This window comes from Rhinolophus sinicus, linkage group LG11 (assembly GCF_036562045.2).
Source record: "Rhinolophus sinicus isolate RSC01 linkage group LG11, ASM3656204v1, whole genome shotgun sequence".
In the NCBI taxonomy this organism is placed as follows: Eukaryota; Metazoa; Chordata; class Mammalia; order Chiroptera; family Rhinolophidae; genus Rhinolophus; species Rhinolophus sinicus.
The window spans coordinates 3,597,931-3,615,871 of NC_133760.1; the positions used below are offsets into that span (position 1 = coordinate 3,597,931).

The 17,941-nt window shown below is 42.6% G+C and overlaps 1 protein-coding gene, 1 non-coding gene and 1 pseudogene across 10 annotated transcripts in view; 1 reads left to right on the plus strand and 2 right to left on the minus strand.

The window, feature by feature from the left end:
• Window positions 1–4,476: 4,476 nt before the first annotated feature.
• LOC109439638 (large ribosomal subunit protein eL6) lies at window positions 4,477–5,394 on the minus strand (annotated as a pseudogene).
• Window positions 5,395–12,913: 7,519 nt separating this feature from the next.
• The window catches only part of LOC109439640 (zinc finger protein 560), a 35,306-nt gene continuing 30,278 nt past the window's right edge, over window positions 12,914–17,941 (plus strand). For 2 of the 9 annotated variants that reach the window (XM_074315476.1, XM_074315475.1), the window contains exons 1-2: window positions 12,927–13,521; window positions 16,706–16,829. In XM_074315476.1, coding sequence (XP_074171577.1) covers window positions 16,709–16,829 — 121 coding nt within the window. In that variant the 5' untranslated portion in view covers window positions 12,927–13,521; window positions 16,706–16,708. Of the gene's footprint in view, window positions 13,522–16,705; window positions 16,830–17,941 lie in introns of all 9 variants that reach the window. The other 7 variants (XM_019719928.2, XM_074315471.1, XM_074315472.1 and 4 more) reach the window with 7 other exon arrangements.
• TRNAM-CAU (transfer RNA methionine (anticodon CAU)) lies at window positions 17,386–17,459 on the minus strand. Its single transcript has one exon. It is a non-coding gene; the product is annotated as a tRNA-Met (tRNA).

Here is a 17,941-nt window from a genome sequence, read left to right on the forward strand (position 1 = left end):
TCAAGTGGGATTCATTCCTGGTATGCAAGGTTGGTTCAATATCAGCAAATCAATTAATGTGATACACCGCATTAACAAAATGAAAAATAAAAATCATACGGTCGTATCAACAGATGCAGAAAAAGCATTTGACAAAATCCAGCATCCATATATGATAAAAACTCTTAGCAAAGTGGGAATAGAGGGATCATATCTCAACATAATAAAGGCCATATGTGATAAACCCACAGGTAACATCATATTCAATGGGTAAAAACCAAAACCATTCCCCTTTGGATCAGGAACAAGACAAGGATGCCCACTTTCACCACTTTTATTCAGCACAGTACTGGAAGTAGTAGCCACAGCAATCAGAGAAGTAAAAGAAATAAAAGGCATCCAAATTGGAAAAGAAGTAAAATTGTCCTTATTTGCAGATAACATGATTCTATATAGACAGAACTCCAAAGAGTTCCCCAAAAATCTACTAGAAGTGATAAATAAATTTAGTAAAGAAGCAGGATACAAAATTAATATTCAGAAATCAGTTGCATATGTATACAATAATAACAATCTATCAGAAGGAGAAATTAAGAAAACTATCCCATTTACACTTGCTTCAAAAACAATAAAATACTTAAGAATAAATTTAACCAAAGAAGTAAAAGACTTGTACTCAGAAAATTATAAGATATTGAAGAGAGAAATTCAAGAAGATACAAATAAATGGAAACACATACCATGCTCATGGATAGGAAGAATTAATGTAGATAAAATGCCCATATTAACTAAGGCAATATATAGATTCAATGCAATCCCTATCAAATTACCAATGACATTTTTCACAGAACTAGAACAAATAATCCTAAAATTTATATGGAACCATAAAAGACCCCCAAAAGCCATGGAGAAATAAGAACAAAGTGGGAGATATCACACTACCTGACATCAAATCATACTGCAAAGCTATAGTAATCAAAGCATCATGGTGCTGGCATAAAAACAGACACAGAGATCAGTGGAACAGAATAGAGAGCCCAGAAATAAATCCGTAACTGTATGGTCATTTAATCTATGACAATGGAAGCAAGAATTTACACTGGAGTAAAGACAGTCTATTTATAAATGGTGCTGGAGAAATTGGATACATACATGCAAAAAAAAAAAAGAAAAAAAGAAACTGAACCACCTTCTTATGCCACATACAAGAATAAACTCAAAATGGATTAAAGACTTAAATGCAAGACCTGAAACCCAAGAAATAGCTTGGGTAATAATTAACTTTAATACTCCTAAAAGAGAATACAGGAGGTAAATTCACAGACATTATCCTTAGTAATATTTTTACTGATATACCCCCTTGGTGAAGGGAAGCAAAAGAAAAACTAAACATGTGGGATTACATTAAACTAAAAAGTTTTTTCACAGCAAAGGAAACCATCTATAAAACAAAAAGGCATCCCACTGAATAGGAGAAGATATTTGCCAATGATACATCTGATAAGGGGTTAATATAAAAAAAAAATAGCTCATACAACCTAATACCAAAACAAAACAAAACAAAACAAAAAAACAACAAACAATTACAAAATGAGCAGAGGACATGAAGAGACATTTCTCTAAAGAGGACATACAGATGGCCAACAGACATGTGAAAAAATGTTCAACATCACTAATCATTAGGAAATGAAAATAAAAACCACATGAGATACCACCTCATTCCTATCAGAATGGCTAACATCAATAAATCAACAAACAACAAGTGCTGACAAAGATGTGGAGAAAAGGGAACCCTTATGCACGATTGGTGGGATTGCAGATTGGTGCAGCCACTATGGAAAACAATATGGAGGTACCTCAAGAAATTGAAAATGGAACTACCTTATGACCCAGCAATTCTACTCCTTGGTATCTATCCAAAGATATCCAAAACACTAATTCAAAAAAAAATATGCACTCCTGTGTTTATTGCAGCACTATTCACAATAGCCAAGGTATGGAAACAACCAAAATGCCTATTGATAGACAATTGGATAAAGAAGCAGTGGTACATTTATACAATGGAGTATTATTCGGCCATAAGAAAGAATGAGATCTTACCATTACAGTAGTACCTCGGTTTTCAAACGTCTCTGTTGACAAACATTTCGGTTTACGAACGTCGTAAATTTTATGGATCTATGTTATCATTAAATAGTAAAATTCATGCTAAATTTGCAGTTTTAGGGGTTGATTTTAAAGGTCGAGAATGGATTAATCCATTTTGCATTACTTTCTATTGGGAAACCATGCCTCGTTTTTTGAGCGTTTCAGAACTTGAACGGTCTTCCAGAACAGATTATGTTTGAAAACCGAGGCACCACTGTAGTACCAACATGGATGGACCTAGAGAATATTATGCTAAGTGAAATAAGTCAGGCTGAGAAAGACAAATACCATCTGATCTCACTTATATGTGGAATCTAAAGAACAGAATAAATGAACAAACAAAACAGAAATAGACTCAGAGATATAGGAAAAAAATACCCTTAGGCTTATTGATCACAGTCTCTATGGTCTAGCATTCTTTCCAGGCTACTCCCATCATTATTCCTGGGTTGCTGACACCACTGGAGAACCATGTGGCCAGAGGGAAGACTCCATGTAGACCACCACAACCATCAAGTAGCCTCTGGAGGAATACCCTGATTTTCCCTTAAATACCCTAAGCTGGTATGAGAATGTTAAGTCAGGTTTTGAAGATGTTAACCTGCTGCCTTCTCAGATCACCAATGCTGACAATAAACACTTATCCTATAACCCAACTCCTGTGTTGGTCTATTGGCTGAGTGGCACAGGCAGCATGAGACCAGGTCTTGGTTGCCCTCTGGTTTCAGTTTTTGGCAACCCTGCACCAGGACAGCCTCAGGTTTCCTGCTGTAAGTCTTTCAGCTTGTGGGGTTTCTCGGGCAGTGCCTGGGACTAGGTGAATTCCTTGGCACCAGACCGACCTCTGGAAGCAGCTGCGGAGCGATTTTGCTCACCGAGGTGGGGTTTGCACCAGGGCCCGTCTATTATGGATGCCCTTCCACTCATTTGGGATAGAATAAGCGTTCGCTCTTTTTTCTTGCGTCTAATTACTGGTTCAGAAAGTGGAGTGGCCCTAGCGTGCATTTCTGGAAGATTTTGCACTGTCTGTGGCTTCTCCTTGAGCACCATCTGGGTGTCATACTGACCATTGGCGCTAATAGATGAGGCTGCAATATCTAGCAAGCCACAATATCCCCACCAGTAAGGGGCTCTGGTTGCAAGCTTGCTCTGGTTCTGGAAGCACTTGTGGTTGGCAACACTGTTCCCCAGGAGGTCGGTCCCATCTGTCACAGTGTAAAAGCCACAATGACTGGTTTCAGTTTTTGGGCATCTGATGGTTTTATGGCCACATCTGGTTTCTGGTTTTAGCCCACTGGCCAATTATCTAGTGGTCAACAGACCATGTATATAGAGTAAGACTACGTCGCATCCAAATCTGTCACCTTGCTAGGTCTGGTTTCTGTATCTGGTATTTGGATCTGAATCTGTTTTTTCTGTTTTTTGTCTGTTTGATCCAGGGAATACTTGGATCTGTCTGTGTGATTGAGTCTGTGCTAAGTGTGGGTACATTTGTTCCAGCTCAATACTGGGATCTAAGGTTTCAATCCCGTTAATCCTGGCCAGGAGCCCATTGGAAAAATATTAGGCCATTGGCAAAACTACAGCTATGAGCCATTGACCAAAAATAAATTAATGTTCTATTACAGTACTTCTTGGCCAATGTATATATTAGGTTCTGGAGAGTGCTGGTCACTCAATAGTTTATTGGATTATTATACTATTTTGTAACTGGAATTGTTCTGTTAGAGGTCTGGGAAATAGGATGAAATTTCTTATGTAGTATAAGCCTTTACGGTAGACTCTAGAAAGAAGAAAAGTAAACTGATGGTTCAGAGAAAAGGGGAATACAACTGTCTCCTAATCCACTTATAGTTGGACACCAACTGTATGTTCAGAAACTTGGCAAAAGTAAATGTCTTGAAAAACTTTTCCAACTCTTAGTAACTTTCAAGATCTTGCAGATAATCTGAAGTGACGGCACAGCTACTACTCCCTGAGGCTGAGATAACTGAGGGTGGGGGAAAGTCAATTTTTAAAAAACAAGTGGTAATCTCTCAAACCAGACCTCCACCCTTCTGCTCTAGTCTGTTTGAAACTTTCCTATCTGAAATTGTTGGTAGTTCTGTTCATGTATATAATCTCTGATATCTGTGCTTGTCTGTGTTTTATATATAATATAGTTTTTTGCCTCTGGTGGTATTACCAGATTACAATTAATTGGCTTAAGATAAAAGATTAAGTGCTTATATAAATTAAAAATAAATAATGAAAACTGACCCAAGTACTTTTCAGGATCATGTGATCTAAGAAAATATTTGATACTAAGGTTGTTTTTAACTTTTTTTTTTAACAGTTCAGGCATTTAAATTAGGTTCTTCGTAATTAATTTAGAACACGAGTTTGTGAGGATAAACCCCATTTGTGAGAGTAAACACAGAGCGGAGGTAGCCCTGGAGCTGAGGAACAGCTTTGATTTTTGGCAGAATTTGCAAGTCCACGGCTTTCTGATCAATTTTGCACTGTTCTGTAATTTCGTATTTCTCTTTCTCTGTGTTGAAGATCTCCCCCTCCTGGTGCCTGGGCTTACGCAGCTTCTTCTTCTGGAAGTAAGCATCAGTGAGATGTTTGGGGATTTTCACACCACTGATATCAATTTTGGTGGAGGTGGCGATGACAAATTTCTGGTGTGTTCTACGCAGAGGAACTCAATTGAGGGACAGAGGTCCAGTCACAGGTAGCCACTGCCCAGCTGCTTCAGGAAAACCACCCTCTTGCCTCTATGGCGCCCAGTGAGGATGATCAGAATGGTCCCGGGAGTGATGCTGGCCCGCAGTTTTCTCACGTGCTGACTGAAGGGTTTCTTGCCATGGCTCAACAGCTTTCGAGGCACATCTTCAGTAGGATAGTATCTAGGCATCTTGCGAAGTTTAACCACTCGGGTGCCACCATTCTTGTCGCCACCAACTGATTTTGTGACAGTAGCAAGAACCTTCTCCTTTTTCTTTTCAATCCTGGATTTAGCTGCTGAGTACTTCCTCTTGTACATGGCCTTTCGGGAATACATAGCTGATCGGGAATACCTGCCGATTCCTCTGACCAGGACAGGGTTTCGGCTACAGTGCGGCTTCCCCTTCTTAGGCGTTTTGGCCTTGAGGTTCACCTTCTTAACCTGCCACCAGCATCAGCCTGCTTGGCTTCAGGTTTCTTCTCCTTAGTGTCCGGCTTACCAGCTTTTTCACCCGCCATCTTGCAAGTTGGGAAAGAGAACTAAGGCCCCGGCTTCCGGTCTATCTGTTTTTAACTTTTGGTTAAATAGTCTTTTAAGGTTATTAACATTAAATATGGTATCTTTTGTTTCACCTGAGTTTGCAAAAATAAATTCATGTTATCTCTGTTACAAAATTTGTCAAGAAAATAGCTTGGGTAATAATTAATTTTAAAATCTCATAGAGTTAAGAACTAATGAAAAGTAACTAAAATAAGGTTTTAGATAAAACTTTTCAGTAATAATTACATGGTGTGCATGCTTGGACATAGTTTCCCAGCATCTGTTGGTAACTTAAGATTTTAGTTTTGCTGAGTAGTGTTAAATGATAAAAATTATTGAATGTCTAGGTATTTCAAAATAATGAAATGCTGAAATATTAGTTATTAAATAGGACTGAGTTAATCTATTTCTGGCTTCTTGTCACAGGAATGTTAAAAGATAAATTAAGATCTGTTAATAACCATGTTTTCCCGAAAATAAGACCTAGCAGGGACCATCAACTCTAATGCGTCTTTTGGAGCAAAAATTAATAGAAGACCCAGTCTTATTTTAATATAATATAAGACTGGGTCATAATATAATATAATATAATATAATATAATATAATATAATATAATATAATATAATATAATATAATATAATATAATATAGGGGTCTTCTATTAATTTTTGCTCCAAAAGATGTATTAGAGTCCTAGAGCTCTGGCTAGATCTTATTTTCGGGAAAACACAGAAATATTTCTTGTATTTTATTACAAAAACCTATGCTTTGAAGGTTGCAAAATATGTTCCTGAATTTGCCAATGGAAGTGCTAATCGGTTGCTTTTAGTTATCAGTAAAAATTAAGGTTCTGAATGTTATGGATTCTAATTAATATGAAAGGAAATGATGTGTGTTTTAAAGAAAGGTATAGGTATGGTAATACAATTTTGAGGGAACTGAAAGAAAGTAGTTTGTCCTACGGATGGTTATTTCTGAATGAGTGAGAAGAGACAAACTAAGAGGGACTGGGGAAGTTGTAAAAAGTTTGTGAAGAAAAATCTTGAGAGAATTTTATATATGTTAAGCTAAATGCAATTTATTAAATTCAGATATCAAAAGTAAGCTGGTATAAAATTAGAGTTACGTTTTCTCTCTCTGCTAAGACAAAGTTTATTACACTATTAGTCTGCTATTGATATTATGGAAAAGTTTTCTGCCTGGAAAACAAAGATTATGTGTCATCAAAATAATTTTCTATGTTTTATATTGTCTTAATCTGGTCTTTGGTTACTTAAGGAAAGTAAATTTCCACAATAGTAAGAACTAAATTTTGCTAATAATTATGTAAACTTCTGTATTTAGGGACTGCTAGAATTTATGTGCCCTCCTCGATGTCAAATGTAGGCCAGTGTAAGGAAGCTTGGCTTGATGTTTTTCCTAACCTGACAAGGCTAGGAATGGTTCTGGCCTGTCGCGTCCGGCACAACACAGGCAGTGAGAGAACAAGAAGGGGCGGCGAAAGGTTAAGAAAGAAACAGAAATCAAGAAAGTTATGAAACAGGGGGCCAAAGTTCTCCCAGCCTCAAAGGACTGAGAGCCCCAAATCGGGCTGCCTTCTGGCTTTTATTGATACACACACAAGGAAGTAGCATTGTTTTCTCCACGGTCTGTGAGTCTCATACATCATACCAGAAAACTGATTCAAATCAATCACCCTTGCTTGCAAACAACCAGAATAGAAATTTCCTTGATGTCTTAACAATTATGATATCTGCCTCCACAGGGACAAATCCTTTATGCTAAAACTTATTGTTAAGAATGGAAGGAGAACTGATGTTATCACATCATTGACTCACTTCCCAAGCAGGTTGTGGGAAGGAATGTAGCCACATAGGCAGAAGCTCTCCTTAGCTGGGGGAAGGTGAGGGGCTGTGTCCACCTCTATCAACCCGTGAGTTCTCCTGGTGGTCCCCACACGATTCCGCCTGGCTTGGGTTGTTCCTTCCGTGAGGAATCTTACCCATCATTGGCTACCAGCCATCCTTTGGAGCCAAACAGAGAGACATGAAATGTAAGCACAAAGGTGAAGCAAAGTCCCTGAAAGGATCCGTCTCACAGACTCTTCTTTCTTTAGGGACAGGTACGAGGGGACAGATGGTTAGGCTGCTGCGTGGCAACACTGGCCCACTGTTACATCCCTGATAAAGAGGCTCAGAACCTAAAAGAAGGCCTGGGAATTTGTTACAATGTCTTTTACAACCGAGACAGGGAAAACGAGGAATAAAGATACAGTGAGACCAAAGGACAAGACCAGAGACAGGTCAGACTTTTGGCTACAGTTATGGACAAACCAAGTGTGAAGGCACCTCAGGGCCACCCTGGCAACCCCAGAAGAGGAACACCAGGTAAAGGAGACTGATTTGGATGTAGAAATTCAGGCCAGTGGCGTAAGGAGTGTCCTAGTCCTCCAAAGCAGCCATGCCCTCTGTGCAAACTAAAAGGGCACTGGAGGAGGGATTGTCCCCTGTTCTGAAGGGAGCAGAAACCAACTCCTCCCCACAAGTAGCTGTGATCGAATGATGGGCCTGAGATTCCCAGTGGCTCCCAAGCACAGGGGAGGAACTGCGGGTTACCCTTGATGTGGTAGGTAAGCCTGTTAATTTCTTGATTGACATGGTAGCCATTTATTGTCATGAGCACTCACTCTGCACCTGTTTCCTCTGAAACCTGCTCTGTTGTGGGGATAAAAATAGAGCCATGCCTTGCCTTCCTGCCCCTTGCCTTGCCATGCTTTGCCTTCCCATCCCTTGACTTCTCTTCCTGTCCCTTGCCTAGATTTGGGCTCATACTCAGCCTGTTCCTTACCATTGGCCTATGCCTTAGAGCAAATGTAAAATGAGCAAATCAGACTTTAAAAAAAAAAATTTGTCAGGAGACCTATAAGACCTCAATTCTGCCCATTGCTTTGGGTTCTGACCTCAATTCTGTTATTTCTTATGTTGTTATTACATAGGAGAGGTCCAGCAGGCACTTATGAAATATGGGGGACTGGCACCTCCCCCAGACTGACCCCTGTACACATTGTAGCTCTGAAAACTAGGGGACCAAGTAATGTTAGGAGCCTAGAGGGGGAGAGGTGCCTGACAGACCAGTTAGCTCCTAAATAGAAGGGACACTTTGCATTTCTTTGGAGCTACTGTCAGGCTTCACAGAGTCAGTGACTGGCTTTCCTTCCCTCCAATCAAACCTGTTTCATTTAAGTCTCCACAGGATTCCTCCAGAAGGAAGACTGTCACTCCTGTTCCTATGAGCCAATTGAAGACCTTAAGCTCCTCTTCAAACAGACAAACAAGTTAACCTCCAAAGGCTGATAAGTACTGACGACTGCTAGAGCTGCTCATTATTGCCTTTCTCTTGGGCCTATTTTGGGTCAAGTTTTCCTCTTTACTTGTGCCCCACCTAGGATGCCCATTAAATGCTGTTTTTTTAATCACCATAATTTTAGTGCTTTTGGCTCTCCTCTTCCCCGGACTCCTCTAGGGAGAATAGGTTGATATAATAGCTAGGGACCCTAGCCTCTCTGACTGCTAGATATGCCATAAACAGCCCCCTCCCTGTTATAATCGGTTCTCATAGGCAGGTATGATGCCCACTCTCAGCAGGAAGCAGCCAAGAACGGTCATCACCCCAACCCTTGCAACCATACTCATTTTATAGAAATAAAATGATTAAAAGACAGGGAAATTGCAGCAGGGCCTTGTTGGGACCCCCATAGTAGAGGCCTCGCAACATCCACAACCTTGACTTTCTTTGGCCTACCTATAGCTTGAAAATAGATCATACCCCCTGAGTCTTGAGCTCAGAATGTCTCCTGTCCCAGTTCCTTGTTTTAGAAAATTACCCTGAAACTTATGATTAATACCCTTAGGCTTATTGATCACAATCTCTATGATCTAGTATTCTTTCCAGACTATTCCCATCATTGTTCTTGGGTTGCTGACACCACTGGAGAACCAGGTGGCCAGAGGGAAAGCTCCATGTAGACCCCCAGAACCATCACATAACCTCTGAAAGAACGTCCAGATTTTCCTTTAAATACCCTAAGCCAGTCTGAGAATATTAAAACAGTTTTTGAAGGTGTTAACCTGCTGCCTTCTCAGATCACTGGTGCTCTGACAATAAACACTTATCCTATGGCCCAACTCCTGTGTTGGTTTATTGGCTGAGCGGCCCAGGCAGCACAAGCTGCTGACTCGGTTGTCCTCCAGTTTCAAGGTGACTGAATAGCAACATGGAGAGCTTAATGCTTCTGTAATAAGTTTTTATTGCTTACAGTTCCTAAAAGCAGGGCCATGTGAAGGTGTGGAAGCAACAGTGTTGGTCAGAAGACATAAAGGAGTAAAGAAAACAAGGGTGTAAGCCTTTTTTATGGTTTCCATGAGAAAGGCAAGGCAGGGTAGGGTAAACCGGTTAGGACTACTGAGTTTGGATAATTCTGGCAGGCTTTGGGGCATAGGGGTGGTCCCTAATTATCTGCTTCCTGGGCCTGGGCTGACCTAGGGCCCTAGAAATATTGGCTTGGTAGAGTGTGAGAGTCAGATAAAAGAGGTGGATGAGGGTATGGTTTTGGATTGGTAGGTTTGCATATGAAAGGCAGGCTGTTGGGCAGGTTGTTTACCATCTTTAGGAGTTAGCTAACCCTTCCAGTGGCAGTCTCTTCCAGGACTGTAGGGCCTCCAAGATGTCAACATTATAAAATATAAAATAAAATAACATATATATATATAGATAGATAGATAGATATAGATATAGATATAGATATAGATATAGATATAGATATAGATATATAGAGATATATAGAGATAAATTCAGCCAATATCGCTATCCTTAAGCCTTTCAATTCTGTCTTGTACATCATGCCAGACTAACTTTGGCATCTCAGTCTCATCAACCATAGGCCACCATTGAATCCACAGCCAGTCAACTGAACAGGCAGGCTGTTAGAGTCGCCTCCTCCAGTCACACAAACTAACACACTAAATCCAGAATTTCTAGTACTGCACAAAATCAATGAATTTGGTCCATTCATATATTCTATTTAGTTTATTCATATATTCTACCCTCCTTGGTCAAACATTTTTAGAGCCCATATCCACACTTGCTTCTCAGGTTTCTGGTAATCAATACTGGCAAAGTATCACAATCCTTTTGGTTTGTCCATTATTTCCTCTTATTTCCCTGGATCATGCTAAGAGTTGATACTAGTTATAGGTTGTTTCAGTGAGTCTTGTGGAGAACTGGCATTCCTCTACAGGCATCTACCCAGGTGATATTAGCAAAGGAAGGCTAGTCTCCCCAGATACCTGGTAAGAGCGACTCAGTTACTTAAGGGTTCCAGATTGTCAGTTTTTTGTGCATCCAACCAGATGTCCCCATTCCAAGATTCAGAATTCCACTTAACCAATGCCCTAACTTTCACATGAGAAATATTGTTGTCCTGTATTCAACTCTCATTGTAATTCAGCAAGCCATTAATTTAATGTTTTGATTTTCAACAATGAACCATGCAGCTATAGAAATCAGAGCTTCTTTTAGGGCTATCATGGAAACATTCTGTTTCTCATGCTAGGACTTGAGCTGATAGATAATGATCTTGAGCTTACCATTTTCTCTTTATAAGCAGTAATGTGAAGTCAAAAGAATCCTTCCTTGAATTCAGTCTTTGTAGTCACTTTCACTGCCTTAATACTCATTGCAGCACCTATGTAGTCTCAAGGCATGTGCTGCAGCTGCCACTTAATCACAACCAGTCCCAGGTAATAGATTAAGTATGATGCTAATGCATACTTGGGTCACTAGCATCCCATTTCCCATTGGCTAGGTGTTCAGCACTTCAGTCAAGCCCAATGGCATGGCCAAACCAATCCCCAAATCCCATCCTTATGGGTTTACTAGGACTACTGCAAGGACCAATTCATTATCAGTTAGGATCCAATCAGGAGAAAGAAATTCCATAGAGAAAGTTCAATAAAAAAATATTAACTAAAACATTGGAGTAGTGAGGAATTGCTAGCTATAAGTAAAGACAACTCTAAAAACACTGGGATAACACCATATGTATATGTATATAACCTCAAAATGATTAAAAATTGTAACACAGAATAGTAGAAAAAATGAATATCTGACTGAAGGACTTGCATATAAGAGAAATCATAGAAATCAATAAGAAAAAGACAAAAACTAAAATAGGAAAGATATTTGAGCAGAATCTTTAGTAAAGGATGTATACCAATGGTTATTAGACCTAGAAAAGTTGTTTAACTTTAGTCATTATGAAATTGCAAGTTAAAACTACAGTGAGGGCCAGCCCAGTGGCTCAGGCGGTTGGAGCTCCATGCTCCTAATGCCAAAGGCTGCCGGTTCGATTCCCACATGGGCCAGTGGGCTCTCAACCACAAGGTTGCCGGTGTGACTCCTCGACTCCTGCAAGGGATGGTGGGCTGCTCCCCCTGCAACTAAGATTGAATATGGCACCTTGAGCTGAGCTGCCGCTGAGCTCCCGGATGGCTCAGTTGGTTGGAGTACGTCCTCTCTACCACACGTTTGCTGGTTCGACTCCAGCAGGGGATGGTGGGCTGCACCCCCTGCAACTAACAACAGCAACTGGACCTGGAGCTGAGCTGCGCCTTCCACAACTAAGATTGAAAGGACAACAACTTGACTTGGAAAAAAGTCCTGGAAGTACACACTGTTCCCCAATAAAGTCCTGTTCCCCTTCCCCAATAAAATCTTTAAAAAAAAAAAAAATACTACAGTGAGAAACCACTACAAATCCACTAGGATGAAACCAATTAAAAAGGATAACAATACCAAGATTGGGCTCAGCCTAACTCAGACTTCATCTCCTGATGAAAATTATCTGAGGTCTTAACTCTTTTCACCCTCCACTGGTGTTTCCTCACAGCTATTTCTACCACTATCTTTGAATAACTACATAATCATTATTAATAGCTTTCTGTAATTTGCATTTCACAACCTTTTGTTCTGAGATATCATCAGTTTCTTATGCACAGAGTCCCAGAAATCACTGAGAAATGATACCCTTTCCCAACAAGAAGATGAGATGATGGGATTCAGATGCCCCATGAGCACTTGTGCTCTGCCTGAAAACACTAGTCACTATTGCATACCAAAACAGAATTTAATAAGTTGCTTTCTACTTGAGATACATGTCAGATTCCTAAAGGAATTGAATATATCTTAGGATACAGAGTAGGGAACACTGAATGAATAAACAATATTGTTCTATGAATAGGATACCATTACTGAGTATACAGGCAGGAGAGATGTTCTCTGTGGGAACCAGAGACAGAGATAACTCCTTGTTCTTCCACTTCAGGGCGACGTAAACCTCCCTCCTTAGCTTCCAAGTCATGGCCAAGACTGAACATACAGAGCTATAAAATCTAACGCTTCTGACTACATGCATTTGAATACCTAGAAAATGTTTATTAAATTCCAGCTGAGAGTGGATACGTTTTCTGTCTGAATGAAAATATGTCCATTTGTATTTGTAGTTTTGGGGAATAAATAAAATAACACTTTTAGCCTCAGGGAGCATTCTGAGTTTCACAGAGTTTGAAATAATGTCTCCAAACAAGTTGGAGACAAACCACCCAGAAACCTGCGAAGCGCTGCTGAACTTAAGTCTTCATTACCCAGCGCAACTTGCGGTGCCGCAACACCTTTATTCGCTAATGTCAAAGACTGGGACGCTGAGGAAACTGTCAAAGACTGGGACGCTGGAGCGGAGGAAACTACATTACCCAGAGGTCAATGCGCTCAACGGTAGCGGGGTTGAGCCAAGACAGTGGCATTGCCATGCTGGTTATCGTGTCAGGGCGGGACTTCCAGCGTCGTCCTCGTGGCGGTCATTTTGGCCTTTCCCGTCAATTCACCGAGTCAGAGGCTTCAGAGTGCTGAGTCGCGACCAAGAAGGCGCCAGAGTAGTCGCCCTCCAGCACAGAGACGGGTCCGAGGCTTGGCACCGGCGCAACGCGGGGTGACCCGCCACAGGCCGGGATCGGGGCCTCAGTGCCACGCAGACTCCGCTCCGCTCACAGAGCCCTACGGCAGCGGCCGCGCTGAGGCGCCAGGCTCAGGTGAATGCGCATCCCCCGGGCCCTCACCGCCCTCACCCCATCCAAACCCTAAAGCCCCGGGTGTGGGACGCCTGCTCACGTCCTGCAACCCAGACCCCGGCTTCCAGAATCGTGAGGTGCTTGTGGGTAACATCCGGTGTGACACGGAGTGTGGGAGATGGTTATAGGCAGAAGGGACTGCCGTGTATAGACGTGGAAGGGTGACTCATCCGCGAGTATTAGGGAAACCCGGGCTCTGTTTTTTGTCTACAGGCAACAGAGAATGTGAGACGAAGTTGTGCCTGAGGCGTTTTGCTTTTATTCTCAGTACGTTGGGAGTCAGGAAGGGTTATGAAGAAAACAGGGACACTGTCTGAGATAGGGTCCTAAAAGTTTTCCAAAAGATGCTCAGAGGAAGGACAGAAAGATGATGACAGGTCCAGGAAAGTTAAGTCCTGTCAAAGATTACATAACTGACAAGAGTCTGCAGGGAACACTGAGGCCCAGAAATAATGTAGTTATCTCGAGGTCACCTGGCTCATGGTCTTAACAAGGGTACTTAGCGGCCTGAGCCCATGGATCCTGGCGGTGGTTGCCAGGCTCTCAAACCACCTTTCTCTTTCCGCAGATTCCTGTAATTGCAGAATCGCTTAGGGGTACTGGTTTGTGGAATTTATTTCAGGGTGTCACTAATCCTCACCCCACCCTTATGGTCTCTGGGATAGTGGTGTCCTGGGATTGTCGTGTCATTCTTCCAGCTCTTGGGCCTGGGGACCTTGAATAGATACCAAACCCAGGGTCTTAAGTCCAGGTCTAGGGTTATATGGAGTGATTCCTATTTTTGGCAACCAGTGGAATGAGATATGGAAGGTTCTCCTGGGCACAGGTACCAGAATGTGCAAAAGCTTGGAGGGGAGGCTGAGCTAGTTTAGGGACCTGCAGTATCCTTTTTCCTTCTGGGAACTGGGAGCAGTGGGACAGGAGGCGAATCTAGAACAGCTTTGTGAGAAGTTGGGTGCTTCCTTTGGAGGTGATGGGAGATTTGGAGCAGAGGATCCAACCCAGGTCTCATTAGAATCCCTGTGGCTGCAGTATGGAGAACAGTATGGGTGTAGAGGTAGTAGAAAGACCTGGTAGGAAGCTACTGTGATAGTCTGGGTGAGTGTGATGGTAACGACCAGGATTTTGGCCGTGGAGGTGGGAGAAGCAGTTGGATTCTGGATTGGTGTTTTAGATATGGCCTCCTGAATTTTCCTAATTTTGAGGTTGAGAGAAAAAGAGGTAAGAGTTGGATAATTTGAAGGTTTAGTTTTATGAGCTGAAAGATGGATGCTCCATTAACTGAGATGGGGAAGTCCATAGTAAGAGTAATTTTCGTTGGGCATATCAAGAGTTTTATTTTTTGGCCAGTTAAGGTATGAGATGTTTCAGAGAGTAGTTCATGGGCATCTGGAACTCTTGAGGAGTTCAGGATAGAGACTTCTCCAAAAGATAGTGGAGAGTGTGTGGACCAAGGAAGAGCTGTAGTCACTTTCGTATGGGGAAATCCTAGTCAAGATGTCAGTGGTAATAGTAGCCCAGGAAGAAGAGGGTGGGCCCAAGGACTGGGTTTCCTGCTTGGGACCCTGGTTGTAGGAGATGGGTGTCACAACACAGTTTAGGGAAAGAAGTCATGTAGAGGGTGGGGGAGAGAGTATGGTTTGGCAAGTGGCCAAGGCCTTCAAGGGATCATTGGATATGAGATAGATATAGAGTCATAGGAATAATTCACATAAGATGAGACTGGATTTGACCCTTATTCACTGCTTCACAGACTCACCCGAATTTTGTTGTGTGGCCTGGGGTGTTCCAGTCAGGCTGGCAGATTAGATTATAGACATAAGTGGTCATCTGTGAAACTCACTGCACATGGGGTAGAGGGCCTCTGGAGCTGGGCCTTGAATGAAGGTTTGGTAGAGAGAGGAAGACTATGACTGGTGAAGGAGTATCAAGTGCAGCACAAGTGGAGGAGGGCCGTGGGTATCTGAAATCTGATGTGGTTCTCGGTAGGTGAGGTTAACGCAAGGAGCAGTCATGGAGGGAGGCCTTCATAACAGGACTCAAGGCTGCCTCTGGCATTGGGGACCATCAGAGTATGGGTTGAGTACTTGATCCTATTTAATTTGCCAAGCATTCTCTGGACCACATATGCTGAGTAACAAGTGGATAGGCCAAGGAGATGGCTATGGTGTAGGGCAGTTGGGGGCTATGGCTGTGGGCATGCAGTTGTGAGAGAGAGGTGTGGTAGAGTGAGTGATGTGCACTTCGAGAGGAAGTATGAATTCATGTCCCCAGTGCCCTGGTATTGACATAAGAGCGAAGGGTAAGCCCATGTTTGGTGGTGTCTGGAAGAAACGATATGGGGAATCCCAGGGGAATTGCCTGAAAAGTGGATGATGTTGAGGTCCTACATGTCAGGTCCAGAGCCTAGATGCCATTTATCTATCCACCTGCCTATTATGGAGGGCTGACACAGTTATCAATAGGACCACAATAAGGCAGTCTACATCAGTGCCACTCAGGCTTGAAAATCTTCCCTGGGGAAGGGAGGGGGAATAAGCAGGGGATAAATTAGGAGGGTGGTGAAATTAGAATCCTGGGAAAGAAGCTGATCATGGAATGACCTGTCCCCATCATGGCAGGGCCATGTTACCTTTTAAGTTGTGACCCTGGGAATGTAGCTGTGTGAGAGAAGTGTGGTTCAAAGAATTATGTGCATGTGAAGAGGATAGTATAAACTGATGGCCCCAGGGCCCTGGAATTGGGGTCATAAGTGTGAAGGGTGATGCCATGTTTTTTGTGTCTTGAACAGTCTGGGAGACCTTAGTGGTATTGCCTGACAAGACCAGTGTCAGATCAATCACACCCTCCCTGTGCCAACTTCTCTCCCTGACCTGTCTGTGACAGCCACCATACTGACAAGAAGCAACGTGGCCTGCACGCCAGGCCCAGAGCTCAGGTTTCATCTGTCTGCCCATGTGCTTATTGTTGCTGTGGGAAGACACGGTTTCAGTGGGAATATTAGGATAGAGTGGCTCCAATGGCACCAAGGCCTGGTATCTTTTCTGAGGTGGGGAGGGGAGTGAGCACGTGATAGATGTGGAAGGTGAATTTGGAATCCTGGGAAAGAAGCTAATCGTGGAATGAACTGTCCCCATTATGACAGGGTATGAACTTTGAGGACGTGGCCATTGACTTCTCCCAAGAGGAGTGGGTGCTCCTTGATGAGGCTCAAAGACTCCTGTACTGCGATGTGATGCTGGAGAACTTTGCACTTGTAGCATCCATGGGTAAGACCTTCATATCTCTCTTAGTGTCCTGAGGTGATGTCCTGCCTTCCCTTTTTTCTCCCGAGGTAGCTTTGTCTTTCCCATAGCTGGGCCATTGGCTCTGCTCACTTCGTCCACATTCTTGTCATATGTGCTGTGGGAGCCAGTGCTGAGCCTTGTGGAGTACCCTGAGCAATGGGCACCCCAAGCATCCCTAACACTTGTTGCCTCAAAAAGTGCAGGGAAGTATCTGGGAGTCAGGAGTCTTGCAGACAACTTAATGGAGCCCACCTTGCTTTCCCTCTGCCTGGCAAGGTGACTATGTCCAGATCTATGGCCTCCAGTTCTGCCTCCTTCCTATAGCTAACAGTTCTTTGTGATTGCCTATGCCAGGTCATGGTCATTACATTACTTACATGACCCATAGGCTGTTCTCGTAAGACCTTCCTTCAATTGTTTTTCTTTTTCTTTTTTTTTCTTTTTTTAACTTTATTTATTTTAAGTATGTTTGTCTAGGACCCATCAGCTCCAAGTCAAGTAGTTGTTTCAATCTAGTTGTGGAGGGCAGAGCTCACACTGGCCCATGCGGGGATTGAACCCGCGACCCTGGTGTTATGAGCACAGAGCTCTAACCAACTGAGCTAACCAGCTGCCCCCCAATTGTTTTTCAATTTCTTTCCTGAATATTATTGTGTGCCAAGTTTTTCTGGGCCAGTGCTGGTTGCTCACCTATGTTGTCTTTCATTAAGACTTGCATCGTTCAGGTTCTAAGTAGTTGTACAATAGAGGGTGCAGGGAGAACCTTGATTGTTGTGCAGGGTGGACATGGCAAGATGGTCTCAGTGGAGGTCTGACCCTGGTGAGTGGTGACTGGGGGAGAGCATGACATTACGGCTGTATTTAGATCATACCAGGAGCCTGCCATGTATCCAGTAGTGTTTTGGTGCAAGTACCACTGGCCACACCTTTTTCTACCTTTTCTTCCCCATACTTGACACTTTGCTGACTTGTCATTTCATCTGTGACTTCTGACTCTTGGCTCCATTTATTTTTGTGGTCTCCATGAATCATCACCTGTTCCTCTGCACTGCTCCCTCTGCAGTATTCTCCAGCATTGACCTGTGCCTGTGTTA